Raw genomic sequence first — 27,524 nt, forward strand, 5'->3', positions numbered from 1 at the left:
TTTTACCGCATTTGCCTCCAAACTCACTTCCTATTTCTGTTGTATTGATAGCAACATGCAAGTTGGGTTTCACTTCAACTCTTCCAAGGTAAAACGCTTCAGAGCAACACCAGGAAGTCTCTCAGGCAAGAGGCAGCTGCTGGTGAACACAACACGAATACAAAAGACCTCCTTCCTACTGTCACATACATGCTGAATAGATGACTTCTGTGGGTGCGAGGCGGAGGCAGAGTGAGGGCTGTGGGCTGTGCCAGCATCTCACCACGCCTGCAGTTTCAACGATGAGAATTCCCCCCCCCCCCCCCCCCCCCCCACACACACACACACACACACACACTTGTAGCCCCATCTGACTAAAATCAAACTGACGAGCTCAGCAGTAACCGTGCAACAGGTGGAGCAAGCCGACTCTGCACGCACCCCCTCCCCCCCAATTATCTCTTATTTTCAGCAGAGGAAGCATTCAATGGAAATTTAAGCTGTTTCGGTTCTATCTCGGTTGCACAAAACTTCCCCATTAACATATTCTGTCTATTCTAATCTTGCGCTTTCGAAATCTTCTTCATCCACCCGACATTCAATAACCACAACAACACTTTGTATTGACATTGTGGATCTTTTAGGGATTGATCTGCACACTCTAAATATTTAATAGACAAGATGAGAGAGCGGTACCACAACTACCGCGGCAAGAAAAGAAAACCTGTATTTTTACAATACTCGACCATCAATCAATTTAATATGTTGCAAAAAAAAAGAAGTAAAATAGACGTGTTGCCATGTGTTCTATCTGTTAGTATGTTGAGTGCGTGACCTCCACCGACATTAGAGTGCAGAACTTAGTGGGTCAACACCATTAAGCTCAAATTTTGTTTATGTACAGTAATAGCACAGAGAAGCAACATTCACCAAACTTTTGGTTATGAAACAATCGGAGACGATGCAGGACGGTCTGTCGCCCGGAGGTCGGAGGTTTCGACCTGAAGACTTCCATCTTCCATCCCTGAGAGTTTCCATCAGGACGACTGTTCCCTCGGTCCACTCAGCTGTTTATCAACATCTGTGTTCACCAGACAAAAGGTCCAAAATAGACCCAAGATATAGTTCCTGCCGGGCCTCAGCTGAGCACATCTGCACCTCCAAAATGTTCCCATTACAGCAAATCTCCATCAGGCATCGTCCGTATCGCCTTGACCTGAGCGCGAGTCATGTGAGGAACTCGTGACCGGCATCGGCCTGCTGTCCTCCTCCTCTCTTGGGACGTGAGGGACCTCAACGGAGAGGATCGTTTGAGTCGTCAGTGTTCGCTCCCTGATGGGGGAAACAAAACAACAAAAAAGTGATGAGCTCATTTGCCCCTTTTTATGATGTTGTGGTCTCTCAAACTTCCCCAAAACACTGAAATCAGCCAACAAAATGTCCATTTTAATGACTCATTTAGTTTCTGTTTATAATCACCTTAAATAGACTCGCTCGGTTCTTTCAATACCTTATTTCTATATTCATCACCCTGCTTCAGGGAATCGGAGCATTTACTTTTAGTTTGTTGATTTAAACACATTTCTTTGCAATGTTTTACAAACACAAAGAGTAGCAGAATAATAAGTAATCCGCATCAATGAAAGTTCAGTAAACTGCTCTGCACAAAGTCAATGACCGCTACCCCACTCCTATCATCATGTTAATGGAGTTCCCACTCATGTCAAATGGTACATTCCCTGCTTCAATGACTAAAAAATTAAATTTCCATTACCTATCAAAAGTTCCTCTTAGTTTTTGGAGGCATTTTCAGCACAAAACTTAAACGTTTAAACTATAAACTGAACGAACAGCATGAATGAATTTCCTCCGTGCTGCAGCAGAGCAGTGATGGAGGCAGCGTGCTTCTCACCGCTGGCCGTGAAGGGATCCCTCGCCCACATTTCAACACATCAAATGTAGTTTTACAAACTTTATTTCTGGCTTTTCTGTCGTCTTCTCTTAACACCAAATCTTTTGAAGTCGTCATTCTGTTTGCTTTAATTTGTCGCTACAGGAAAAAGAATATCTTGACTAAAGTGATTGTTGTTAAGTATAAAACCACCCAGGAAAAAAAGTTCAATATAGAAAAATCCTTATTAATCCTTATGTAAATGTTACATTAAAACATGCAACAAACAAAATCCTATGATATTCCACGACTCAAAAATAAATCATCAAATCTCCTGATTTTCAATGTCTTCAATAGACTTTTTGTAATTCCATGATATTTCAGGAATTCCATGACCAGTGGGAACTTTGTAATAATTAATTTACTTGGGGAAAGATGTAAAGTTCATGTTTTGGATGAGCTGGTTTCCACGTGAACCATTTTTCAAACTGTGGTCAGACAATTATTAGATTTGTTTCCACGGGACATCTTTTTCCACATGTAAATGTCAGCTCTCATACAAAACCCAGTAAAAATGGGTTTTCATATCCCTCTTCAGTATCATATATAAGTGTTGCCTCATAAAGGATTCATAGGACGTAAATGATTGATTGATTGATTGATTGATTGATTGATTGATTGATTGATTGGTCTGGAGCAACTTTATCCTCATCCTCTTTTGTATTTTTGCTCTGACCTCGTGGAAAAGGGGCTGCCTTCATCTACAAACTAGATAAATAGTTCTATCAATGGTAATACATTTTGCTGTGTGTATCTGTAGTTGCTGACTTGATGACTCAGCAGAAAGTGAGAAACTCTTGAGCATTTCTGAACAACTTGGATGACAGTAAATGGATCAGCTGGGACCTACCGGGTTCGGTGGTACGTGTGTGGCCAGTTGGCTCGCACTGTCCACCCGAGGACACTCTTCAAGTACCGGGAGCAGCACGGGAACCTGTGACTCAGCTGCTCCAAAAGTTCCTCTTTACGCAAACCGTAAACGACCGGCGCAACGCACTGCGCCAGGCTGAAGAACGCAAAAATAACCACAGCTGACAGCTCCTTGGTGTCCCGCTGAATCAATTTCCACTTCAACAGAATCGTCAGCACGAAGCTCACAAAGTTGGGGAGGATGTAAACGGCCAGTTGGGTGCCGTGCAGGGCGATCGTCTTGCAGCCGGCCCGGTTGCGCCGATTGAGCACCCCGAGCCGCCGTCCCTCCATGAATATCCTCACGTAGCTGTACAGTATAAGCACCGTGCACAAACTCAGAAACAGCACCTTCTGCAGCTCGCCTTTCCTCAGCTGCTCCTGGCCACACTCCCCGCGATAGGCGTCTGCGCCGGCCTGGGAGTCCGGCTGGAGGAACAAACTGAGCGGGATCACCAAAGCCACCAGCCAGGTGAGCACACCCAGCAGCCAGGGCCAGCGTCCCGTTGAGCAGGCGGCGGTGTAGCGTATCGGGTGGCACACGGCGAGGTAGCGGTCCAAAGCCATCACCGTGAGCGTCAGGAGGATGTTGGAGGCGCTGCTGATCAGAACCGTGATCATGGTCAAGCAGGCGGAGCGGCCCGGCTGCGCTCTCAGGTGAACCTGGTAGTAGAAGACGCTGCTCGTGCCCAGGTAAACCAGAGCGGACACCAGCAGGTGGAACACCAGCACGAAGCGCGCATGACGGCGCAGCCTCCCCTCGCGGACGATGGTCCAGTTGATGATGAGGTTGAAGACGAGCAGCACCGAGAAGGACGCGGTGGACACGTAGAAGCGCACGCAGGTGTAGTCCCTCACCTCTGCTGCCTCCGTGGTGTTATTCACGGACATTATTCCTCCGCGGGGCTCCGGTGGATTTATGAGATGAAGACTGGAGCTGATGGGAAGGAACGTTAGTCCGCCGCATGGTCCTCTCTGTCTGCTCTCTCACTGGAGATTGACTCAACATCCTTTGTTGTCTGTCTCTGTCTCTGTCTCACGCTCTCTCTCTCGCTCTCTCTCTCTCTCTCTCTCTCTCTCTCTCTCACACACACACACACACACACACACACACGCACAGTGTGTGTGTGTGTCACGCACGTCTGTCACTCTATACTTGTGAGGTCCCTCTCTGAAAGTAACGTAGTCTTTCGCCCCTTTCCCTACAACCCCAAACCCAACCTTCAAACAGTCCTCTGAAATATGAAAGGTGTAACCTAAGAAGTCTAAGTCCCCCTCGACTTTATTAGTGTTTACAAGCTGTTTATGAACACAATTGACGAAATATTCATAATTAAAATCGGGATCAGAAGGGTACATTATTTAATAAGAATTTCATTTTCCTTTCAGCTGGTCCTAATTTTAAACATTCTCTTAGATTTTAAGCTTAAAAAAAAATAAAGCATGTCTGCCTTCATAAGTGAGCCCAAGCTTTGAATTTGAAAATGGATTTCAACATTCATTTAAAAAAACAAATAAATAAAAAAAACTTTTTACACATTTTGACATTTCATTTTTGTGTCTACTAGTTATATTTGCTCCCGGTGTTGACTTGTGTTCTGTTTCATGATTAATTTCCTGTCCACCACCTGGGTGACAAACTACAGCATGTTGCTGCCACCTGCTGCTGTAAAGTGGACGGAGTCCTCGGAGCTCAACCAGGCTGAAGGATGAGCCTCATCTGGTGATGACAACATCTGTGGAGAGACCAGAGGATGGAAAGTTTACATCAGATCTGGCATGAAGACTGCTCGTTAAAAGACAGGTGGAAATTAGTCAAACCCAGTGTGACTCTTTACACAACATTGTCCGAGTCAGGTAAAATGATTAAAATCACCTGTGTGGTTTTTTTTTCAGGGACCTCAAACAGAAGTGATGCTCTCATCACCTTGGACCTCTCTGGGCATCCAGCCGGAGTCGCGATGACCTTTCCTCTGACCCCACAAAAAACAAAAAACAAAAAAAACAAAAACAGTCTCTCCTCTTTTCTTTTCGTTTCTTTTCTCCATCCATCCAACCATCTTTGTTTGGTGTGCAATGACCACCAACAGCCTCACAGGGTCGCCAGTGTTGCATTTATTTTGTCTGCATAATCCACAGACGTGCAGGATGTGCTGCCCTTGTCTACTCCTGATGCATTTCTTTTCTTTATATCTGTTTTTTATGTGATTCTCTTGCTGTGAAGCACTTATATATAAAATCAACTTGATTAATATTACTCTCAGCTGCATAGCAGTGTAAAAAACAAAAACAAATCATAAATAACGTCACGCTGCAGAGGCTGTATTATATCTGCAACTACTGTTATATGTTTCATCCTTTCCTGATTTTGGGACATAACCTCGTGAGATATGCTCGCTCCCATAAAAAAAAAAAAACCTTTTATAGTCCAGAACACACACACCACATCTCACAACGCCTGTTTGTTGCACAAAATTTTCATAACGGAAAATAATCTACTTCCTGGTGTAATCAACTTTCTTTACGTTACTGTTAACACAGGCACGTGGAGAAACTTTGCTAAACAAATAAAAATAAATAAAAAAAAGCCATAGTATCTCAGTTAGGTTTCATTCTAAATTTTTCGTTGCAATGGGGGGCGGGGGCGGGCTTTCCACGAAATAGAAACTCAAATTTGAGGAACTCTTTGATCTCTTCACTCGGCTGGACTCAGACTCGTGTTGCTTCTTCTCTCCAGAAGTCGTGAAAACAAAGAAGTAAGAGAAACTCTCTTTATTATTTTTGCCTAAAACAAAGTCTTTGTGAACTTCAGCTGAAAACACTGGATATAAAAAAAACAAACCAACACTCTCAGTTCAAAAGATGCTGATTTCCTGTTAGTTTTCAGCCGTGTTTCCATGACATCATGGTGTTTAATCCTTTTTTCTTTTTTTTTAATTCAACTTTTTGGAGTCACAATTTTTTAAGCCAGTTAACCGACGAGCTAATGAAGCTGTGGAAGATGTTGAATGTTCGCCGACAAATTATTTACCAAGATTTATGCAAATGCTCTTCAGTCCTCGGATATTTCTTACACAAACTACTGATGGCAGTCTGCATTGAGGCAAAGTTCAGTAGATTGAGATTTTGTGATTTCACAAAATAACTTGAAAATTGAATCTAAAGTGACACAGCAATTGAGAACATGTGTTTTATTGTTGTATTTGAAGTGTCGAGCCTGTTTGTAACAAGGTAGGCTGAGTTAATGCTGACGTTAAAGTCAGTGAATAGTTGTGCTAAAGACAATAAATTCACAATTAAACCATGTTTTGTGTGGAAAAAGTAACATTTATATTTATAAAGACTCTTGAATTCGTGGGTATTTCGTAATAAAATCCTCTATATATGTGTAATTTTATATCACGATATGAACAGATGCTGTAATATGAAACATTTCTTTAAAAGTAATCAAGAGGAAATTGTTAATGCAACAGAGCATCTTAGTGGTTTGTTCACTGAGGGTAAAAAAAACAAAAAAAACACTGATCGAATCCAGATGTTTGATCAGCTGGACGCAGAAAAAGTGTGAAATCCAGTGCATGGAAATAAGAAAACGGTGTAAATACAGTGAACACAACACATTGGAGAATGAATTTGCACTTTAAATTGTTGTTGTTTACATTTTAAATTTGTTGATATCACTGAATAAATATATAGCTGGGGAGGACATTGAATATGAATTAATAAAATTCTTCCTCGTGTCCTCCAGACATGGCCGTCCAGCAGCAGCCGACCCATTTGGTGATCTCCACCACCACCACTCAAGGAGGTCCCGGGACGTGGAGCACCGGCCTGTGCGATTGCTGTGCCGATATGGGCACCTGTAAGTCGACCCGACGGACCCCCGGTGGCTTCATCACCACCGGACTTCTGCCAGCGCTTAAAATTGAAGTTTCCCATCTTTAATCAAACAATTAACTTGGGATTTAATATTCACATACCAGAGTTTTGCAGTATTTTGCGGTTTGTGTATGTTTTTGACATTTAAAAGCACCATAAAGTGGCTTCACAGGTGTTTGTGGTTCCACAGGTGTGTTTAGTTTGTCAATGACTACTGTCGCCCAGATGACTTTAATGAGCCATGGAAACACGGTAGGCAGTGCCAAGACATGAAAGAGCCGAGTGTAACCTGGCATGAAAGCGAAAAGTGGAGGCGTGGCGTTACCGCCCGAGATCCAAAGCCTCACATTCTTATCTATACAGTCCAGTGGTGAGGATGTTATGACCTGGGCATGGACGGGTTCTGGCCCACTTATCTTCTGGATGATGTAACACAGGCAGCTCTGATTTATTGGTGGAGTTTCATGGTGGAGAAAAAAAAAAATGCCTGCAGGAACTATTCATCATTTTTAAGTGATAAGTCGACAAAGAGAGCTGCATCCCGTGGCTGGAAACAACCTGACGGGAAAACTGAAAGGGAGTGTGGAATTCCAGAAAGTAGCACGTGTGATAATTAACATCTTCCCCGTGTCCTGAAGGTTGCTGTGGCTACTGGTGCTTTCCATGCATGCAGTGTCAAACGGCCAGCAACCACGGCTGGTGCTGCTGCATGCCACTCCTGGACGTCTGCTGCATCGTGTCCTGCTTGCTGCGCTCCTCCGTCCGGGAGCGCTACAACATCCCCGTAAGGCCCCGACGTGGAGGGAGGGGGTGGAGGGGGAGAAGGGGGAGGGGAGGGGGGGAGGACGACGACAACGACGACTGTTGTTAATGCTGCTTTGCATCAACTCCACGGCATTCACAGTACATCTTACGTGTCAGTGATTATTCCATAAAAATAAAAAACAACCCCTCCCCCCTCCTCCCTCCCCTCCTCCCTCCCCTCCCACAGGGCTCGTGCTGCGACGACTGCTGCAAGATAACGTTTTGCTACCCGTGCGTCTGGTGCCAGATGAACCGTGAGCTGAAGATTCGGCAGGGCCAGGTGCCGGCCACCCACTCGGTGGTCACTACACAGGTCATGCGTTGATTGGAGGGGTTGAGTCGGTGGGGGGGGGGGCACAACATGTTTGCCAAATAATACATCATCAGATATTTTCGTTCATGTTGCCAGAAAAGTAGAGAACATTATTTGTAAGTACGAGATGAAAGACAAAAACAAAAACCAGGTCGTTTAGAAATCCTTTTTCACGGAGACCTTCAGCACTCCTGTCATTTGTAAAACTCGCATTAGTTTTATAGTAGAGATATAGACTTAACTTCGCTGTTCAAAGCCAGATGTTTTGAGTTTTGTTTCCATGTTGGAGGCCATGATGTCATCAGATGAGGTATTTTTGGGACCTTTGATTGATTCTGACCAATAAAATGTTTTTATTTCGTTGATCAAAATCACTTTTTTTTTTTTTGCAATCTTATTCCTCCCTGACAGATCACATGATGCGTCCACAAGCCCACATTTAAACATCATAACCACAAAAAAAAATAAAAAAAAATAAAAACAACCGTTAGGTTTCTTTTCTGTCTTCAAGTGAAAATGAGATGAAACACTTTCAACATGAGGGATTAAAAATGATTGGAACATTTTTAAGGACGTTAGACAGGACGTGACCCGTTAAAATAGGTTAAGTCCTGTTTTTACAGCTTCATTGAACTCAATAACTTGTTTTTTAAGTTGTGAAATTTTGTGAAGAAATATTAGCAGGATGTTGAAATGCAGGTATTTCACATTTCAAGCAGAAGTCTTTAACAATATGAGGAACATATTCTGTATAGTATACAAACCGAAAATGAGAACTAACGTGAGGAACATGGTCAGTCTGATCAAAAACAAAGCTCCTCGCTGCACATGCAACACATAAGATCTAAATAAATGTGGCCCTTCAGTTGGTGTTGTGTTAATAACGATGATAAAGTGCTAATGTTTAGTGGTTTACTGTCTTCGCATGCTGACGTTTGCTATTTAGCAACTTTTACTGCAGCAACCAGCAACCGGCTGCAGAGACCACAGCAGGCCGTCAAGGAAAGTTGCATTCTGACTATTAGTTGAACCCTTTAAGCTGCAGGCTGGTTCTTGTTTTTCATTTCCACCAAAAAAAAAACCAAAAACTAAATTCAGTCAGCTGTAAAAACTACAAAGCCCGAAATGAACGAGCTTCAGCTCGAAGGGATTTTGAAAGTGTGACGTCACACACAAGGGAGTCCATTTATCATATTATCTGAACAGTGTGCACACTGTCCCCTCGTAGTGTTTGATATGGTGCAACGTGAAGGAAATGGATCACAGACGGATAAGGATTTGTTGTGGGACCGCTTTTCTGGTTCCTGGTCGTCTGTCACTGGTGACTGGAAACAACCGATCGTATCTACGTCCCGCCTCAGTGGTCAATGTGAGATTAATATAGCCACACATTCATTTTATTTGTCGACTAAAGTTCTCCAGAAATGTCACGACGGATAGTTGGCATGCATTTCCTGTCAATGACTGATGACAGTGGGACAACAAAAATGACGCTGCAACGGTTGCACAATTAGGTGTCCATGATTAGGACTATATTTTCATGATAATTATTGATTATATATATATATATATATATTTGTTTTTCCTGCAACACAGCTGCAGCTGTCAGGGGGGGGGGGGGGTCGACCTCTAACTTGCAGAGACGTTCTCAACTACTTGCGGAAGGGAAAATGTGAAATGTTGTGCAAAACATTTCCACTGGGGGGCCTGAAACCAGCTCAGCTCCGGCACGGAGATTTAGTCTCGCTGCCATCATCCACTTTGTTTGCAAAAGTGATTAAGTGTCACTGAACAAACATTCAGCTCAGATTCTGTAGTAACACGACGTCAGCTGATGTTCGCAGCTGTGGTATATTAACTTCAGAGTTTTTTTTTATTGAATATTCACCCTGATTTTTTTTGTAATGTTTTTTTTTTGCTTGCGACACACGGAGGAGGAGCAGAGTTGCAACAGTAAATAGGAAAAAAAAGGGAAAGTGAACTGCAGTCAAACTAAACACAGACATTCCTCCGCGGAGCGGAGCGAAGGTCTCCGGGGTGGAAATGAACACAATAACAGATACGAGCAGTTTCTCCGACTTCTGCCACTCTAAACACACTCTTCACATTCATTTAGATTTACGGTGGTATTTGGTTTATTCAATCTAACGGTTGTTGGGTTTTTACCCCCCCCCCCCCAAAAAAAAAAAAATCTCCAAAAAAAGAAGTTTTTAAAAAAAAAAAATTTCATACTGAGGCTGAGGAAAAGTCACACTGACGGTGTGGTGTTTTTTTTTTTTTTTTAACAACAGTTCAGGTGTCGAGTTGCATCTAACCAACCAACCAGCACTGTGAACAACTCAGGTCTGCAAAATAAGAAAAACATGTCCATAAATCTTTGTATCCTCTTTGAAGTTTCTGCACTGTAATGTAACTTTGAACTCAGCTCGATTGTCTGCAGCTCTTAATGTGCTGCTCTGAAACAAAGTGAAGGCCACTGAGATAAGAAGTCGCTGCTCTGTGACACATCCCTGACTTTTTATTATTTTGTTGAAAATAGTGAGGGTGAGGCAAGTCCCAACTCCTTCTTTCTCCTTCGGTATCCAGCAACGTTTCCAGGAAACAGAAACTCGGCAGGATCCTGGGGAGAAAGTGAGTGGGAGGCTTTTTTGTAAAGGATGTGAGCGTGGGTGTGGGAATAAAGGAGGAAGCGAAACACACCCTTAGTGAGCAGAACACTGACTATGGTGAAACTGGAAACGTATTTATCATGTGGTTTGGATTGTAAGTGGACTTTTGAACTCACTGGAGGAGGAAGAATCTGGAGACGGGAATGCTGCCTTCAAGTGGTTCTCTGAACACATTACTGAAAAAAAAACAACAACCTGTTTCAAAAAAACAAACATTTTATGATTATTCAGAAAATAAGCTATAATTTAACTGGCTTAAAGATTTCCAAGGTTTTACCAAGAAGTTTGTTTCTCTAATTAAAGCTACAATAATAAAGATTTTCATGTTGTACACAGCACTTAAGCTTTTTTTTTTGGTCGTCGTTCCAGCTCTCATTAAGAAACTTAGAAGCTAAGAAGTCTGATATATTTCTATAAAAAATGATTAGAGACTCAAAAAAATGCACTTCGATTCATCGGGAGGACACAAACACAACTCCACATGAATGTTAATATTCCTCCGTGTCTGCTGGATGGTTGAATAAGTGAAAACATATCAGGGTACTAATGTTCCCACTGTCACTGTTGTAGCCCAAAAATGAAAAACAATCAAATAAATAAAAGATAACTCAAGGTTTAAAGCACCATAATTCATTCAAATTTAAACTAAAGGTTACATTTTTATGTTTAATATTTTTTTTACTGTTATTTTTATTGCTTTACCTATATCTATAAATGCTTCTGTAGCTAAAAAAAATATGTCCCCTTGCGGGATTAATAAAGCATCCATCCATCCATCCATCCATCCATCCATCCATCCATCCTTCTGAAGCGATTGCGAAAGAGAAAGCTGTGCTAACACCAGTTCTCCAGAAGAGGGCGGTGTTGATCTGCAAAAAGGAGCTCTTCCATCGTCTCGGTTTTACACTACGACAATAATACACAGCAATATCATAATGTTTAATTTACAAATCATATATTTGATTGTTTGTCGGTGGGTGCTGCTGTATTTGTTTTTTTTAACGAGGCTGCCTTCGTGCTTCTAAATGTATCTGATAATCTGGACACTCAGCTGGTGCAACTATTGCATCTACACATGGTAAGTATTTTATATCATGCTATTTACTGTTTATCCATGTACTTTTATTAACTACTTAATCATTTTTACTATTTTGTTATTATACAAGTTAATATGTAGTAGCTAATTGTAATATCCATTAACAGACTGATTTGTTATTCACAACTCTGACAACAGCATTTGATCAATTGCATATGTTTTATGTTTTTATCACCGTTGAGCACTTTTTTTTTTTTTTCTTTTTTTTTTTAAACCTGTAAGCTGATAACTACTTTTAGAAACACGACCCTGATCGTAATGTAAAGAATGATAATACAGGAGAGTATATCAACATAATCCTGTCAGACATTCAGCCGTTAACGTTTGAATAGTAAATATTCTGCAGACAGCGCGTTGAAAAGTTTCCAGGAAGTGAAGTGCGACTGCTATGAATGGATAAAACCTCAGGTGCCGGTTCCCATCAACTTTCGCCGGGTTTCACTCGGCTGTATTTTCCTCTTTTGTGCATCCGACACAGAAAGAGGAAGCGTTCGCGTCGGCAGCTGCGCGCGTTCACATGCTGCAGCTCCACATCTCAGCCTGCTGCGCCCAGGAGGACACTTCGGTTCCTGCCATGGACGTGTACCAGGACGCCGTGCTTTATCTGGAGTCCCAACATGTGCCAGGTGAGGAGAAATTAAACCTTAAAACGCACCATAATGTCTGCTAAAAAAAAAATAATGGTGCTTTTTCTTTTTTTGTTTGGAAAAAGCAAATACTAAAGAAAACAGTTTACTGACGTGGAGATTTGTTGGGTGTTACATGCGTAACGTGTGTTTGTGTTTGTGTTTGTGTTGCAGTGGAAGCGGAGACGGAGACGGACGTCCTGGAGGAGGATGTTTTCCAGGAGGAAGCGGTGTCCTGCCTTCTGTCCCCTCTGAATGCTGAGACTATGGACTTCCCCGACACCCCAGTGAGTTCACGTTTCATCCACATCACAAACGCGCTGCATCACTCAGCAGGCTATCCGGAGTCTCTCTGGAGGCCACTCAGTCTGTCACTGCTGTTATTGTCGTGATGCCGGCAGGAAAATAGAGAGGGATGCAGGGCCAGATGGGGACTACGTGCGCAGACACAATAATAGGAATACTCGGGTTATATCTTGTGTTCTGCAAGAGATCTATTAGAAGTTCTTCTATCTATCCATCTACCTCCGGTAGATTTGAGTGAACTTGGAAGGAAACCAGGATATGCAGAGCAAAGTGGGCAGCTTTAACGTCCTGAGAATATTATGCAACTATCGTAATGTTTTCACTGGGAAGTTTTGCTGTGTTGTTGTTGTTTGTTCTAAAAATAAAAAAAAAGTACCTTAAAGAGAGAGAAAGAGAGAGAGAGAGAGAGAGAGAGAGAGAAAAAACCCCACTGAAAACATTTTGTTCATCTTAAAATGTTTTTCAAACAACCCGCTTTAAAAACATTCAACAAATGTGTTGTGGTAACGTTTGGTTTTTTAGAGAACGTTTATCTACCTTTTAGGAAAAGATTTGGGGAAAACAGAACAAATAAAAGCGGCACGTTTTGAGGTCCCTGTTTGGACCTCTTACCAAGAAACTTAACAGAATATAAGAAGCTTGTGAGACGGATGGTTTTTTTTGTATTTTGACGCTTTTGTTGAATGTCCAGACGTTGCGCAGCCCCGAGGAAATGTTGGAGAGGAGGCTGGTGGTGCTGAAGGGCATCCTGGAGAGAGAGGAGGTTTATCTCCGACAGCTGGACGCCCTGCTGATGGTAACACACACACACACACACACACACACACACACACACACACACACACACACACACAAGTATTCTTAAACATTACATCTATAAAATGAGCACAAACTCTTCTTGTTGTTCAGTATCGAAACTTAGAGGTGTCATCACTTGAGTCATTTTGCAAAAGCAGAAAAACCCCCCGTTGATATATTGTAATCAGTATTACTGCTTAAACTTCTGCTTATTTTGAGCAAACTTTGCTTTCTTATTTTTACTTTATATGAACCTACTGGAGGTGATTCTCACGCTTCAAATGTGTTCACTATTTGCTTATTTGACTATTTTCTGGGTGTTAAAATAGATTATATCCAACGCTCTCGTGTCTCAACGTCAGCTTCCCTCTTTAATGCGGTCACTGGATTGTTCTCCTCCACAGATGAGGTTCCCCTTTTTTTATTATTTCTATTTTTTTGTTGTTGAAAAGATTGATTCAACTCTCCTGTCTTCACTGCGTCTTGCAGCCGGTTAGCTTCGCTGAGCACAGACGGTAAACGAGGGGAAACAGTTCGTCTTGTCAGTTTCAAAAACAGAAGTGACAAAATGAAAACTTCTCGTTTTGGAGCTATTGATGCTCCTCTCTGCTGGTTGCCTGGCAACTGGTATCATCAAATTGATTTCACAGCTGTTATTTGAAGGGGAAATAGTTGTTTTGTGTTTCTTCAAGGCAGGAAGTGCCTGGGAGTTGTTTTTGGTTGATTTCTTTCCTTCATTTTTCTTTTGCCGTTTACAGCAACATTAACCCGTCTGTCCTCGCTCCTACAGCAACATCGAAGAACAGATGTTAGAAGTGAAATGGAGGATGACGCGTTGTCTTGTTTAGGATCAGCTGAGGCTGCTGCTTGTTGTCGTGCGTTCCCTCGTGCCGTGCGTCTCGAACTCGCTTTTGGTGGTTTGAGCGTCGGCCGAAGTGAAGATGCTGAAATGACTGAAGCTTTGCAAATGTAGGAAACGTGAACTTGTGCACTCAGTTCAGCGGGTCTTTCTCGCTTCACTTTATTTTTTGTATCTTTACACCAACATGTTCCTCTCACCAACATCTGCTGACCTTTATCAGCGTCAATGATTTCACTCTTTCTGGTTTTTTTCCTCTGCAGCCCATGAAGGCCTTGCGGGCCACAGCCGGGACGTCCCAGCCGGTTTTGTCCAGTCAACAGGTCCAGACGGTTTTCTACCAGGTGCCGGAGCTCAGAGAAGTGCACCAAAGCTTCTACTCGGGCCTGAAGGAGCGTTTGAGCGCTCACAGCCGGGCTGAACTCAGTCCTGACGAGGGAGGAGGACGGAGAGGCAGCGACTACGAGCTGACGGTGGGCGACCTGCTTCTGAAAATGGTGAGTTTACTGTTGTTTTTGTTCCATATCCTGTGTCACGCGTAGATCGTAAAATGAGGTTAGCGCTGAAGTGGCCTCAAAAAGCGGTGGGGGTTTTTTTTTGGGGGGGGGGAGGGGGGGGGCATGTCTGTTTGATTGACAGGACTGTGGTGCAGTCAGGTCCAATCAGATCGAGTCAGATTCACCTCCGGCTGACTTCACTGTTAGTTGCCGCATCCCTGGTCTCTGATTGGCTCACCCTTCAGAGTGGTTGAACAAACCTTCATGTGAACAGGGTTTCCAGACCATAATCTAAATAAAAACTGAAGCTGTTAGCGAGTAGGTGGGCAAAGCCAGGCGAGAGGAAAGGTGCCGAGCTTGAAGAATGTTCCTTTTTATTTTCATCTATGTAGACTTAAAGCTGCATGCACATTTATTTGGCTCTCATCAGTTCAATGTGAAAGTGGCAGTGGGGAGTGACAAACTGACTCTGCAACTCCTCTCAGTTCTTTGTTCTTAGAATAATTTCTGTGGTAGTTTTTTTTAACCCACAACTTCACTATTTTTTTCTCGCTGTTGTGGCAGCTATTTTGAATATAAAAAAAACAAAACAGCAACCACCGTTGCACAGCCTGCTTTGCACCACAAATTTACCAACCATGTGGTGGTTCATGTAACGTTCACCGCTAGCTGCGAAGGACCCAAATATTTTGAGTTGATTGAGAGCAAAAAACAGCTAAAAGGCAAATATTGGACAAACACACCCTTCGAAATCAATGCTAGTGTTTCTAACAATCAATGACGTCATGTTATTATGTCAGTGTTGTGTTTGCTGCTTGTTCCCAAGTGAAAAAAAGATGTTACTTCCTAAAGACCCCGCCCTTTCCATTTTTAGTTGAGCAGTTTTAAGGTCGGAAATATAATTTTATTAGCTTCTCAGGTTTATATTCTGTATCAGTTATTTCCAGATCTTCATTGAAGCGAAGAGGATGTTTACATCGTTTTTTTTTTTTTTTTATGGCTACACCATTCAGTGAAATGGAAATATTTATTTTGTGCAGTTTTTTTTACTGTCTTTATTTTGTGTTTTGTCAACTTTGAGGTCTAAAGTAGAATTTTAATTTCTTGGAAGTTTTGAAAAATGTCTGACTGCAGAGCGAGCGTTTGTTCAGACAGGTATTTAGACTTTAGGAAGCCTTTGTTTTCTGTTTTTTAACAGCTGTAGTTTTGCAGATAAAAATGTTTTGGGAAATTAAAGTAAAGAAAAGTTCAACGGTGTTAAGTTGGGAAAGGCAGTTTGGGAAAATCCTAGATGTGCTCCAAAGCTTGGGAGGAAAAATAAAAGCTTGGGGAGCAAATAAAAGCGGTATAAAGTAATAAACAACAACAACAAAAATCATTCATGGTCGTGGAGATGGAGACAACATCATGGTTGTCAACGTGAGCCATGATTCTAAAAAAGAAAGTCCTCTAAAGCTCGACTCAGTTTTAAACATTCATTTAACTGTTTAAGTGTCTATTTTAACAAGTTGTTTGTTGTTGTTTACCAATTTTTTCTGGCATGAGGTTAAAAAAGAATCCTCAGAAATACCGTCTCCAAGTAGACTCGGCCTCCAGAGACTCCCATTCAACTTCTCTCATGAAATACGAATCAATAAATTTCAAGTTATTTTGGTGTTGTTAGCTAAAGTCCCTCCTTATCCGTTTTCTGGCGGTCCATCTGAAAATAATCCCGTTATTAAAATGGTGTTTTTTGGGGGCGTGTCTGTTTGATTGACAGACCCGTGGTGCACTCAGGTTTCCAAACGTTATCGCACTCAGCCACCCTCCTTGGTCTCTGATTGGTCCACTCTTCAGAGTGGCTGAACAAACCTTAATGTGAACAGGGTTTCCAGACCATAATCTAAGATAAGACTGAAGCTGTGAGTGAGTAGGTGGGCAAAGCCAGGCGAGAGGAAGGGTGCCAAGTTTGAAAAATGTTCCTTTTATTTTCATCTATGTAGACTTAAAGCTGCATGAATATTTGTTTGGATCTTATAAGTTTAATGTGAAAGTGGCAGCTTTCAGTTCTGGTGTTGAAAGTACAAAATCCCTTTTCTCTCCAGATTTACCAAAGAATCAAGGTTGTGTTCACATTTGGAAAGAATCTCTATTAATATGGCTTCTTTAAAAAAAAAATTAAAAAAAGGCAAATTTGAACAAATGGAAAGTGATGAATGTCACTTTACATGGAACCATTAATATTGCTGATTGGGGGGGGGGGGTGCTCCACAATTAGATTAAATCTCTATAATGAAACCATAAACCCTCTCAAATGAAATGGTCACACAATATAATTTTTTTTTTAACCCAGAATTAGAAATACAGGTGGATTATTATAATATGGAAATATATTACATACCATTTAGAACGAATGAGCTTGAAAGACATTGAGCAAAGTGTGGATTTAAACCTGGCTGGCTAAAGATGGAGGGTTTGTGGGAATATCACAACGTAAACAAACCTCATCTTCCATATGGACTAAACAAGGAGAAAAGGTTTTAAATGGGATACGTGGTGGGCAAAAGGGATTTTGTTTAGTCACTGATTTATACCAAGATCGTTTTCTTTTATGTCATTTGAGGACCTAAAAAAAGCAATTTAATCAAACTTGCGTGTTTTTGGTACCAGCGGTTTTTTATAAAGATAATTTTGTATAACCTTTTCTATGTAGCGACGTTTAATTTTATATTTTGAAAGGTAAAATGTTGTCTGGTTGGGTCAAAGGAAATGATGACATCGTCTGCATAAAGCTTCATTTTTTTTTTCTTCTCAGTTTCTGACTAAAATGTACAATTTAAATAATATTTTCTTGAAGATTGTGTTCAGCAGATAATCTTCGAGAGAAAACGACACCTTCAAATTATTCTCGGCTCACTTTGAGAGCGTGTGCACGATGTTTGGACGTCGCTTCACCCGCCTCCACCTTCTGCCCCGCCGCTGCAGGTGAACCAGATCGGTCTGTACGGCGGCTTCATCGAGAACTACGAGAAAGCTGTTGAGGTGGTGAGGAAGTGCACGCACTTGGACCCGCGCTTCCGAACTCTGGCCCAGGTACTACAGACTCTGCAGAGTGAACACATGAATGCTCCCCTGACAAGCTGCACCAGCGTCACTTTATCTGTGGCTTTTCCAGAGCATGATGTCGAACAACGGCGCAGACGAAGCTCGGACTACGTACACGTTTGAAGGTACGCGCTCCGAATGGATTCTGTTCACCGAGTTGCCGGATTGTTTCTCGGTCTCTAACGGGCTGTTTGTCTCTTACAGCTCTGCTGTACAAGCCTCTGGACAGAGTGACCAAGACCACATTGGTGCTGCAAGTGAGAAACTTCTGGATCATTTTCATTACCGCTTCTTCAGTTTTTCCAATCTTTCATATCAAACTGCAGCGTTGATGCACCCGTTATGCTCATGATAGTTTCTCGATAAGTGTAATTGGAGAAGAGCAGAGCTACTTTTCCTGGAATATGATCTTTCCTTTCTTTAATTTCCTTTTTTGACGTTCTGACTTGGCCCACCTCTCTGTGACCCGTCAGGAGCTCCTGAAGACGACACCGGCGGAGCACGGAGACTACGCTGCCTTACAGGAAGCTCTGAGATTGTCTCGGAGCTTCCTGTCTGGTGTCAACGAGAGTTCACACAGTCGACGGGAGGTCACGCTCAGTCACGGCATGGTTAGTCTGCCGTTTCACAAAATTCATTCACATGGACGACACAGAAAAGTGAAACTGCACCTCGACAATATCGGCGTGTTCATCAAAAAGCTCCCAGAATTCAGTGCGACTGTGTGTGTGTGTTCTCTCAGAGGCGTCAGCTGATGCGTGATGGCTTCGTGGTGGACGTGAGCGAGGGCGAGCGCAACCTGCGTCACCTCTTCCTGTACACCGACCTGCTGCTGTGTACACGGTTCAAACACGCGAGCCGAGGGTGAGTGCAGCTTGTGGAAAATGAGGCCAACGTTCAGAAGGAAAACTACCAGTGACGAACACGCCTGTACAGTGTGCAGTTTCAGATGTTAAAAATAAAAAGCCGACCGCACTTGTGCGAAGAGTCACGATAATCTTAATAAACATGAAGCATATGTGTTTGTTTGTACCAGGAAGAACGACCAGTACAGGTTCTGCTGGTTTCTGCCTCTCGCTGGTCTCAGGCTTCGCTGGGTTTCAGACCAGGAACGACCAGCAGACACAAACGCCCGCTTACAAACCACAAGAACGAAGATGCACCTGCTGCTGCAGCAGCTACGACAACAAACGGTGCGTTCAAGAGACGACCATGTGACCCGTTTCCTTTTCTTAACGGATGAGTGAAATAAAAAAATATCTTCTACACGTAGAAGGGTGCGAGAGGCAGAAAGAAACTGGAACAGATGGAGCTGATGCTGCTCACACAATCTCCTGTTTACAGACTGGAGCTGCACAGCCCAAGTGACAAGGTACCCAAAAACACACATCCAGGTACTTTCAGTCTTTAGGAAACGACAGACTCTAAAAGAAACAATCTGTTTGTCTCCCTATAGAGTCACTCTCTCCTCTTCTCCTCCCTGTACGAGCTCGAAAAATGGAGGGAAGCCATCGTCAAACTCACCACAGGCAGTGAGTTCACAGCCAGGACTGTAATTACTATTCCACCGCCCGTTTTATTTACAGCTTTCTAAACACAGATGAATTTATAAATTCTACTCGTCTCCCTCCAAAGCAAGTTTTAGTTCCTGCAAATGTCGGCGAACAAATTCTGTCATCTATGAAGAGCAGAAATATTCTTGTGTTTTCACAAAAGATGGTGGGATGTTGGTGTGAGGGTGTTGCTGTGACTCAGTTAACAGCCTGAATAGAAACAAACTTGAGGTGTCGGAGATGTTGTTGCTTCTAGTTATGTTCAAAGAAGTCAGTCAGGACACTGCGTCAGGTTTAACCATTTATTAAAGACACAAACACGTTTGTTTGGCGGTGACTCTGCACGAGTGATGCTCTGGAACGGTCTGAGCGTTTCTGAGGTCGTAAAACCCCCGGCAGAGCCTGAAACTCACAACTTTTGAAGGAAATTCACAACTTTGAATGAAAGGACCAATAAACAGAGAAAGGGTTGTGAAAGAGGGAGGAGGCTGAGGAGGTGGAGGAGGCTGAGGAGGTGGAGGAGGCTGAGGAGGTCTGCAGTGGTTCCATAGTTGTTGTTGTTGTTGTTAAAGAGCAGATTGAATGAACGGTGAAATGGATTTAAAGCGCACCAGTTGGGAAGGACGGACTGAAGCCGTTGTGTGATTGGACAGGACAGGACAGGACAGGACAGGACAGGGACCCTTGAACTACCGCGAAGCCCCATCAGACCGAGGCTGACTCGGTCAAATTTGTCCAAACATTACAAGAATTGTCAACACGTTTCCATGAACATGCATATGAAACACGTTTTAATGAATTGGAGCCACTCCCACCAAAACAATGCTGACGGTGGTCAAGATGTTTGGCTCGTCACAGATTGTGAATTCAAATAGTTTCATTTTGGAGGATTTTAAGAAGCAGTATCTTGTATTTTATAAGCAGAAGTCGAGGAAAGTCACAAAGAATTGAACATACTTTTGTATAACTGTTATCTTTATTCCTTTAATATTGCTGGGACCCCTTAATCTGTACATGTTCCACACAGAACCATTATCTTTAATAACTTTTGCATCAGCCTAATGTTTATTTATTCCCCCCCCCCCCCCATTTCCGTAATGTCTGTTGTCCTCTGATTGGTGCCTATATATGCCGTGTGTTGTCTGTCAGTCATAGAGACCGTCCCTCCAGACCTGCTCACTCTCACCAGCGCATGTGTGAAACTGAGAATGACCCAGCAGCCACCGCTGCACAGCACGAACACCGGTACCGCCGCCGCCATCTGACCACTGTCCTCTTTGTCTCACCACAAAATCACATCCCGTGTCTGAAACCGAATACGCTCGCAGCTTTTTACCTTTGATCTGCTCAAAACTGCCTGCAAGCACTTAACACTTCCTTTCTTTATGTCTTCCTTTATATCCCGTTACGCTTTCATTTAATCCAGGGAGGTTTTTGTGTCTCTCTCACCAGGAGAGGACAAGGAGTCGTTATGTGGGACTTTAAGTGTGGCGATCCATTCTGCTTGTGGTCTGCAGCATCCAGCTTGTACGTTTACTTAAAAAAAAAAAAAATATTTAGCCATTTAAAATTACAAGATAAAGTTTTAATTTACAAAAAAGTCTGTGAGCAGATCCTCTTTCTGAAAATCTTTTCCTCTCTCAGGTCTGTATGTGTGTGTGGAAGTGGACGGCTTTGAGTTTTACGACACACAGGCCCAGACTCACTCGTCGGTCCACAGCCTCAACCCACGCTGGGACCAGGTCAGACATTTCAGATGAAAATTAATTCAATACTTGAGTGAATGTTTTACGGTCGTGTAGATTTGACGCTTGAGGATTTGTTAACCGCTTCATGGCAGTAAATGTCTTCTGCATGTCTAGACGGCATCCGACATGTCAGACGATTTGTAAAAGAGCCTGCTCTGTTGTCCGCTGATTGAAACGTCATCAGCTGCAGTGAAACTGACTCTAAATCCGCCTGCGATGACCGAAAGGCTTCGAGTAAGACGTGAAAAACCCTCGTTGCAGCTCGAGGACGTCCGTCTGTGTTCAGTTTTAACGACGTCCGCCCCGTTTCTAACAGGAGCTGTGTTTCCTGGTGGACGGTGCGCAGAACATGAGGGTGCTGTGCGTGAGTCAGTCGAACGAACAGGACGACGCTGTTCTGGGAAAAACGACCGTAAAGGTACAAAGAAACGGAAAAAACTTCAGCTGCAGCTCATTATCCCCAAAAAGTTGGTTTGAAGCCAATTATTAAAAACATCCCAGAAGTATTCCACCGACACAGAACGAAGGCTCACATCGTGTAAAATAGACCAGTGGTACCCAAACTCTGGTGAGGGTACCACCCGTGGTACGCGAGAGTCTTAGAGGAAGACATAACGGTTGCACTCCATCTGGTCCAAATCTGAAGAAATGCTCATTTAGTTTCATGTTATCACAGAAAACAGTTGCTACAAAAAAAACACATTGAAATGATGAAATATTTGTTAGAATCTTTTAAATAATTTAGAAATTAAGTTTGCCTGTGCTTTGCTACGTATGTGACTTCGTGTCTGCAGAGGCAAGTGCTACTTGACATATTTTGGATGGCACACGGTCTAAAAGGTTTGGGAACCTTTGATCCAGATATTAAAGCTGCCTTAATCAATATTTTTTCTATTTACAATGTATTAAACAACATGTAATGTTAAATAACATGTAATGGACCTACAGAATTACTGCAGGACTTCTTCACCTCCTCTCAGCAGAGCGTTTTCGTGTCGTTTCTGAATTGGTTCACTCTCTCTGCTCTCATCAATGTTTCCAGCTGCAACAGAAAGACGTTTTCAGCACTTATTAGCAGACAAAGTGGAACAACTAGGTTGTAAAAGTAGCAAAGCATCGAGCATCTAGAGATCCAGAAAACACGCTCAGGGGTTATAAAAGACCAAAAACAGGATCTTATAGTAATAAGTGAAAAAATGAAAATGTAATCCTGCTGTGGGATGAGAATATTGTTGAGATTCCCTCTGGCCGGGATCATTTTACCAGTTCGTGCACCATGTTAGCGAATCAGTGCAGCATGTGTCTGTATTGGCAGAAACGAAGGCTCAAAAAACAGCTCTGGTCAATTATTATTTCACTCGTTCCAAACTATTTCTTTTCAGACTCATCTGAGATGTTTTATAAAAACCCTGCAGTCAAGTTGATTTTTATAACTATGTTTTTTTGTGTGTTATTCAATCAGCTGGACTCTAAAACCTTGAATAAGAGGTGGAGGAGGCTGACGCTGCAGCTGGGCGAGGTGGAGGCGACGCTCTCTCTGAAGTACTGTCCCCACCCGCTGGAGACGCCCACCTCCACGTTCCAACAACCGCCCGTCTTCTGTGTCCCCATTGAAACCCTGGCGCAGTAAGTCCCTTCCTGTCGTCACGGTAACTGGAAGTGACTTAAAACTGAAAGCTGGAGTTTAGATCAGAGTTTTATTTCCCTTGTGTGTCATTTTTTTTTTTTTTTTTTTTTTTTTTTAAACTACCAGTTTCCGGAAGAGAAGCGGTTTGTTTTGTGGTCTGAAGAGAAGCAGAAGTGTGGCAACAGCGGAGTCTGAAATGAAATGAAACAACCCGTGAATCAAATAACACCCTCCATCTGTTCAGACAGGAGGGCGTGCTGGTTCCTCATGTGGTGCGGTGCTGCGTGGAGGAGGTGGAGAGGAGAGGCCTGGATGAGGAGGGAATCTACCGAGTGTCAGGAACCAGCAGCAACATCAACGCGCTCAAGACTGCGTTCAACAGCAGTAAGAAAACACAAGCAGCAGACCGGCGCCAATACAGATGAATCATAAACACGTCACACGACTCTCAGACTCCCAACACAAACCGTCCTCACCGCGGCGCCTCACCGCGGCGCCTCACCGCGGCTCGCTTATCTTTGTAGGTTTTAAAGTATTTGTTTAGTTCGGATTACAATTTTTTTTTTTTTTTTTTTTTTAATCCTGGATTACGAGTTTGTTCTTGTAATCTCGCCACTGGACTTTAAACTCCAAAAACACACAGCAAATTGTTCATTAAAGCAGGAATTTTAAAAGTAGCTATAAACCATCTGAAAAACAAAAACGTGTTGGATTCTTGTTGTGTAAGCAAAGTTGTTCTTAACATGACTGTGAGAAACTGATAATCTGCTGATCTCCACCGTCATCGTATTGTTTTGCATATTTTCTCACGTGTGTGTGTGTGTTTGTGTGTGTGAGGAAGGAAGTGGATGCTGAAAGAAAAAGAAGAAGAGTAAAACTGATCGTGATCATCGTTTGTCTGCTCAGGTCTGCGAGAGGCGGTCGCCAAGCTGAGGAGTGCCGAGGTGAACGCCGTCAGCGGCGTCCTCAAACTTTACTTCAGAGAGCTGCCCGAACCTCTGGTACCCACCGAGCTGTTTCAGAGTCTGACGAGAGCTCTGGGTGAGACGAACACATCGCAGCGCACGACGGGACATTTGCACACTTCACCGGGCAGTTTATTTTGAAATAGGCAAATCATTTATTGCCTCTTTCGATCTCTTTTCAGTGAAGATGTCAGTTTTATTTTTCTACATTTCGTTGGGTTGTGACACACTTTTAGTAAAAAAAAAAACTTCAACAGATTTTCTGCTGCTGCTGCTTTTATTTTGAAGGACGCACATTTCCTGTGAGGCAGAGTAAAGTTTTGTGGCTCAAACATTTTATAAATTTGGGTCACAGCTTAATGAGTAAAAAAAAAAAGTGCTCCTGAGAATAGAGCATGGCTTTTTGTGTCTCCACTCCACTTCCTGTCAATTATCTGACACACACGCACAGAAGAAGAATTAATTTTTGGCGAGGAAATAATCTCTGAAATCACTTTAAGTCTTGGTATTTGTAAGGAAAGGTTAAAATCTAGTTTGTTTTCCATAAAATGGAATAACATCATCAACAGTAGTATAAAGATCCGTAACACCTACAAATAATACCGCCTTAGTCTCCGAGTAAACGTACCTGCATGTGAATTGATTGCAGACATCCAGGACTTGAACTCGCGGCTGGTCTCCATGTTGTCGCTGCTGCAGTCGTGTCCGGACACCAACCGCCACACCTTCCTCTACCTGCTGCGTCACCTCCAACGGTCCGAGTCAGACAACACGACAACAACACAATCGCCGTTTTAAAACGCCACAAGGCTGCCATTTAACTTCCACTGATCAGACTGAATTTGTGTTAATTTGGTGGTTCAAAGTGAAAAGATGTGAATATGAAAGTTGTTGCTTCCAGTTTCCTGCTCCTCATCCTGGTTTTGACCCTTGTGTCCTCCAGAGTCTCGGAGAAGCAGGACGTGAACAAGATGTCTCTGCTGAACCTGGCTACGGTGTTCGGTCCCAGCCTCTTACGCCCCCCGGTGGCCGGGCAGGGGTACGGCGGCCACTCTGTGGACATCTCTCAGGAGGTGGTGGTGCAGGTGGGCGTGAGGAGGAGGAGACGTGTGAAGCATTACTGCATACAGATGTTTGGAAATGGCAGGTTTCCACAAAGGCTCTGCCAATGCATGTTTTTTTTTTAAATATATAAATGACTTCTAAAAAATAATAATAATAATAATTGAATAAAACAATTAGTTAAAAGAGGTAAATGTCTTAAAATCTATGACATAATGACCCATATTTTTTCAGTGTGAAGAAGTTAGTTCATTTTAAAATCGGGTGTGTGAGTTCAAGTTGACTAAAATTAGTAATAAATTGTATAATATTTTGTAAGGAAACGGTTTTAAGCAGCAGAGCTCTTTTAAATGTGAGTTTGTATTTCACGAGCAGCTACAGTGCAGCTCTGTATATTTAGATGTTGTGTGTGTGTGTGTGTGTGTTCATGGTCAGGTCCAAGTGCTTTTCTGCTACCTGCAGTGCAACAACCTCCCAGAAGCCCACACCTCTGCACCACATGAGCCAGACGTTGACGATGAGACCACCCACATGTGAGGACCACCATCTGTGTCGCGGCTGACAGGAAATTCAAACGGAGTGTGTTGAAACATCTGAGGGTACGGGAACACAATAAAAGTATTTATTCATTTAAGAAATTTTAATTTTTTAAATTTTTTTAAATTTTTGAAACAATAGAAATTAAAAGTTTTTCTTTTTAATACATGCTACACCGCATATAAACCACTTATTTGAATACAAGATGCAAAACAAACACTCCACACTTCTTTGATAGCAAATAAGCTCTCAAAATAGCTTAAATGTAATGCTGAAATGAACATACTATATGTGTAAAATACAGTAAACAACCTCAAATTAAGTTGCTCTGGAGTTTTATGATATTTTCAACATTTTATCGATTTTTTTTTTTTTTTTGCTTAAAAAAATTGAGGTAAAACATTCATCAATGACCTTTTAGCAGTAAATCCGGAATAAAATCCAGGTGAATTAAAATAAAATCTTTACTTGAAGTAACTCCTGAGGGAGGGGGGGTACATCCTTTTCATTTTGTCCAGGCAGATGAACTGTGAGTCACGGATAGTGATGTGAAGTTGAAAATGTGGTTGAGGAAAAATCAGGGGCGCACATGTTGTAAAAAAAAAAAAATAAAAAAATAAAAGGTCAGAGGTCACCTCCCCGAGCCTGAAATCCAATCGGTTACGGTTCAGATCCAACTAGACGGAGTTCACCGCCTCATAAAAGTCCTGCGCACACACAGACGCACACGTACGGCCCCGTGTTGGACCCATCCGCACCGCAGATGGGAGTCTCTTTTTCAACCGCAGCACCTGGGTAGGCCGAGCTAGTGTTACCCCCGACCTTCTACCCCGAAACCCCCCCCCCACCCCCCCAACCTCAGGCTTTTGATCGCTAATCCTGGACCCCGAGTCCAGCTCACAGAGTACTAATAGACTGGAGGAGTGTAATAACAACATCCAGAACAAGTCCACCCACACACACACACACACACACACACACACACACACACACACACACACACACCAAAAAACGAGCGGTGGGGATCACCCTGCTGCCCCTCGCGCTATAAATCACCTGTCCCCACTAACACGGTGGCTGCCAGAATAAAGTTCCGCTTGACGACTACAAAGACAAAAGCAGGTTCCCATTGCAGACTACAAAGCGAGCGGAGCTGCGGAGACATCCCAGACATTTGTGGCCGAATACGGGACCAGACGGGGCTGGTCGACACCTGGAGGACTGCTGGGAAAACTTTACAGGGAGAAGTCAGTTCGTGGCCTCGTGACGGCACTCTGACTGTCTCGTGCAAACCCCCGACCCCCCCCTAAAACCCCCCCCCCCCGTTATACAGTGACGCGTTTACAGGAAAAGTCTTCATGAGTCATTTTATATGAACCTGTTTGACAGAAAGAAATACCACCAGACTTCACATGTGCCTTTTTAAAAAAAAATTCAACTGAAATAAAAAAACTTCCATTTCCAGCTTTTTCACATGGAAGTTATCATCGTCACATATTTCTTCTGCAAAGAGCAGGCAGAGGCTTTGACCCCCCCCCCTCCTTTATATAACTTTATATCTTTAAAAAGGTGCATCCACACAGGAGTTTTATGATTTTTTTTTTTGTGCAAAGCATCAATGATTTTTTTTCCCCCCTCCCTGATAGGCCTACAGGTTTTCTAAAATTAAAGAAAAAAAGTTGCTGGTAAAAAAAGTTTTGTTTTTTGATTTGATTGTTTTTTTTTTATTTCATTCTCTGAAGATGTCTACAAGAATTGAACATTACTTTTAAATGTAATCTGCTTGGAACAATACAGAGTGCAGATCTTTTCTGGGACTTTTAGTTGTTGTTTTTTGGACCATCAGCATATTTTCATGATTTTATATTCTGTTTGCCTAAAATAGATTAAATAAGTTACTAATAATGTGATTTTAGTGGTCCTCGATAATTTAAATATGATATGAATAATAGGGAAGGATTCGACCACAGAAGCAAATAATTAATATTTCCTGTTAAATAATTAATATTTCTGAATCAGACAAAATTCAATTGCTGAAATCATTTTAAATTCTGTTTGTCAAAGTGTTAGTTTTTTCCAAGTTATTGTTTGATTGAGAACTGCACGTGTAATTTATCTCTGCATGCTATCTGTTTTTTTTTTTTTAATTTATATTTTGGAGAATTAAACGTGCCAGAAACGTGGCTAGAAAACAAGCAGTGGTGTAAGAGGTTGAAAAAGTACAACGTCACATAATCTCTGCATAAACATCAGAACAACTGA

The 27,524-nt window shown here is 42.5% G+C and overlaps 3 protein-coding genes across 3 annotated transcripts; 2 read left to right on the forward strand and 1 right to left on the reverse strand.

Moving 5' to 3' along the window:
* Positions 1-436: 436 nt before the first annotated feature.
* Positions 437-3,855, reverse strand: LOC138210540 (probable G-protein coupled receptor 148). Its single transcript, XM_069169753.1, has 2 exons — positions 2,781-3,855; positions 437-1,311 (listed from the first exon to the last, which is right to left on the reverse strand). The coding sequence occupies exons 1-2, from the start codon at positions 3,728-3,730 to the stop codon at positions 1,170-1,172; spliced, it is 1,092 nt and encodes a 363-aa protein (XP_069025854.1). The 5' UTR covers positions 3,731-3,855; the 3' UTR covers positions 437-1,169.
* Positions 3,856-5,489: 1,634 nt separating this feature from the next.
* Positions 5,490-8,320, forward strand: ponzr1 (plac8 onzin related protein 1). The gene is made up of 4 exons (XM_069169754.1): positions 5,490-5,595; positions 6,588-6,701; positions 7,357-7,502; positions 7,710-8,320. Exons 2-4 carry the CDS (start codon positions 6,590-6,592, stop codon positions 7,845-7,847), a joined length of 396 nt encoding a protein of 131 aa, XP_069025855.1. The 5' UTR covers positions 5,490-5,595; positions 6,588-6,589; the 3' UTR covers positions 7,848-8,320.
* Positions 8,321-12,104: 3,784 nt separating this feature from the next.
* On the forward strand, positions 12,105-27,524 carry LOC138210659 (active breakpoint cluster region-related protein). The gene is made up of 22 exons (XM_069169937.1): positions 12,105-12,226; positions 12,401-12,513; positions 13,224-13,328; positions 14,453-14,686; positions 17,651-17,758; positions 17,841-17,895; positions 17,975-18,027; positions 18,244-18,381; positions 18,513-18,634; positions 18,807-18,963; positions 19,044-19,142; positions 19,227-19,302; positions 20,473-20,568; positions 20,776-20,850; positions 20,968-21,065; positions 21,388-21,489; positions 22,534-22,697; positions 22,943-23,082; positions 23,605-23,739; positions 24,313-24,418; positions 24,607-24,748; positions 25,188-27,524. The coding sequence occupies exons 1-22, from the start codon at positions 12,118-12,120 to the stop codon at positions 25,260-25,262; spliced, it is 2,502 nt and encodes an 833-aa protein (XP_069026038.1). The 5' UTR covers positions 12,105-12,117; the 3' UTR covers positions 25,263-27,524.

Source organism: Embiotoca jacksoni, unplaced genomic scaffold (genome assembly GCF_022577435.1).
Source record: "Embiotoca jacksoni isolate LCO1_2020_lvr unplaced genomic scaffold, fEmbJac1.0.p SCAF_47, whole genome shotgun sequence".
NCBI classification, from domain to species: domain Eukaryota; kingdom Metazoa; phylum Chordata; class Actinopteri; family Embiotocidae; genus Embiotoca; species Embiotoca jacksoni.

Coding starts and splice junctions, on each gene's coding strand:
- LOC138210540 (XM_069169753.1), bottom strand. CDS start 3,730: ATGTCCGTGAATAACACCACGGAGGCAGCAGAGGTGAGGGACTACACC. Junction 1,312..2,780: donor CACACGTACCACCGAACCCG/GTAGGTCCCAGC, acceptor TTCCCCCATCAG/GGAGCGAACACTGACGACTC.
- ponzr1 (XM_069169754.1), top strand. CDS start 6,590: ATGGCCGTCCAGCAGCAGCCGACCCATTTGGTGATCTCCACCACCACC. Junction 6,702..7,356: donor CTGTGCCGATATGGGCACCT/GTAAGTCGACCC, acceptor CGTGTCCTGAAG/GTTGCTGTGGCTACTGGTGC. Junction 7,503..7,709: donor GGGAGCGCTACAACATCCCC/GTAAGGCCCCGA, acceptor CCCCTCCCACAG/GGCTCGTGCTGCGACGACTG.
- LOC138210659 (XM_069169937.1), top strand. CDS start 12,118: ATGCTGCAGCTCCACATCTCAGCCTGCTGCGCCCAGGAGGACACTTCG. Junction 18,635..18,806: donor TTCAAACACGCGAGCCGAGG/GTGAGTGCAGCT, acceptor TGTTTGTACCAG/GAAGAACGACCAGTACAGGT. Junction 19,303..20,472: donor CGTCAAACTCACCACAGGCA/GTGAGTTCACAG, acceptor GTTGTCTGTCAG/TCATAGAGACCGTCCCTCCA.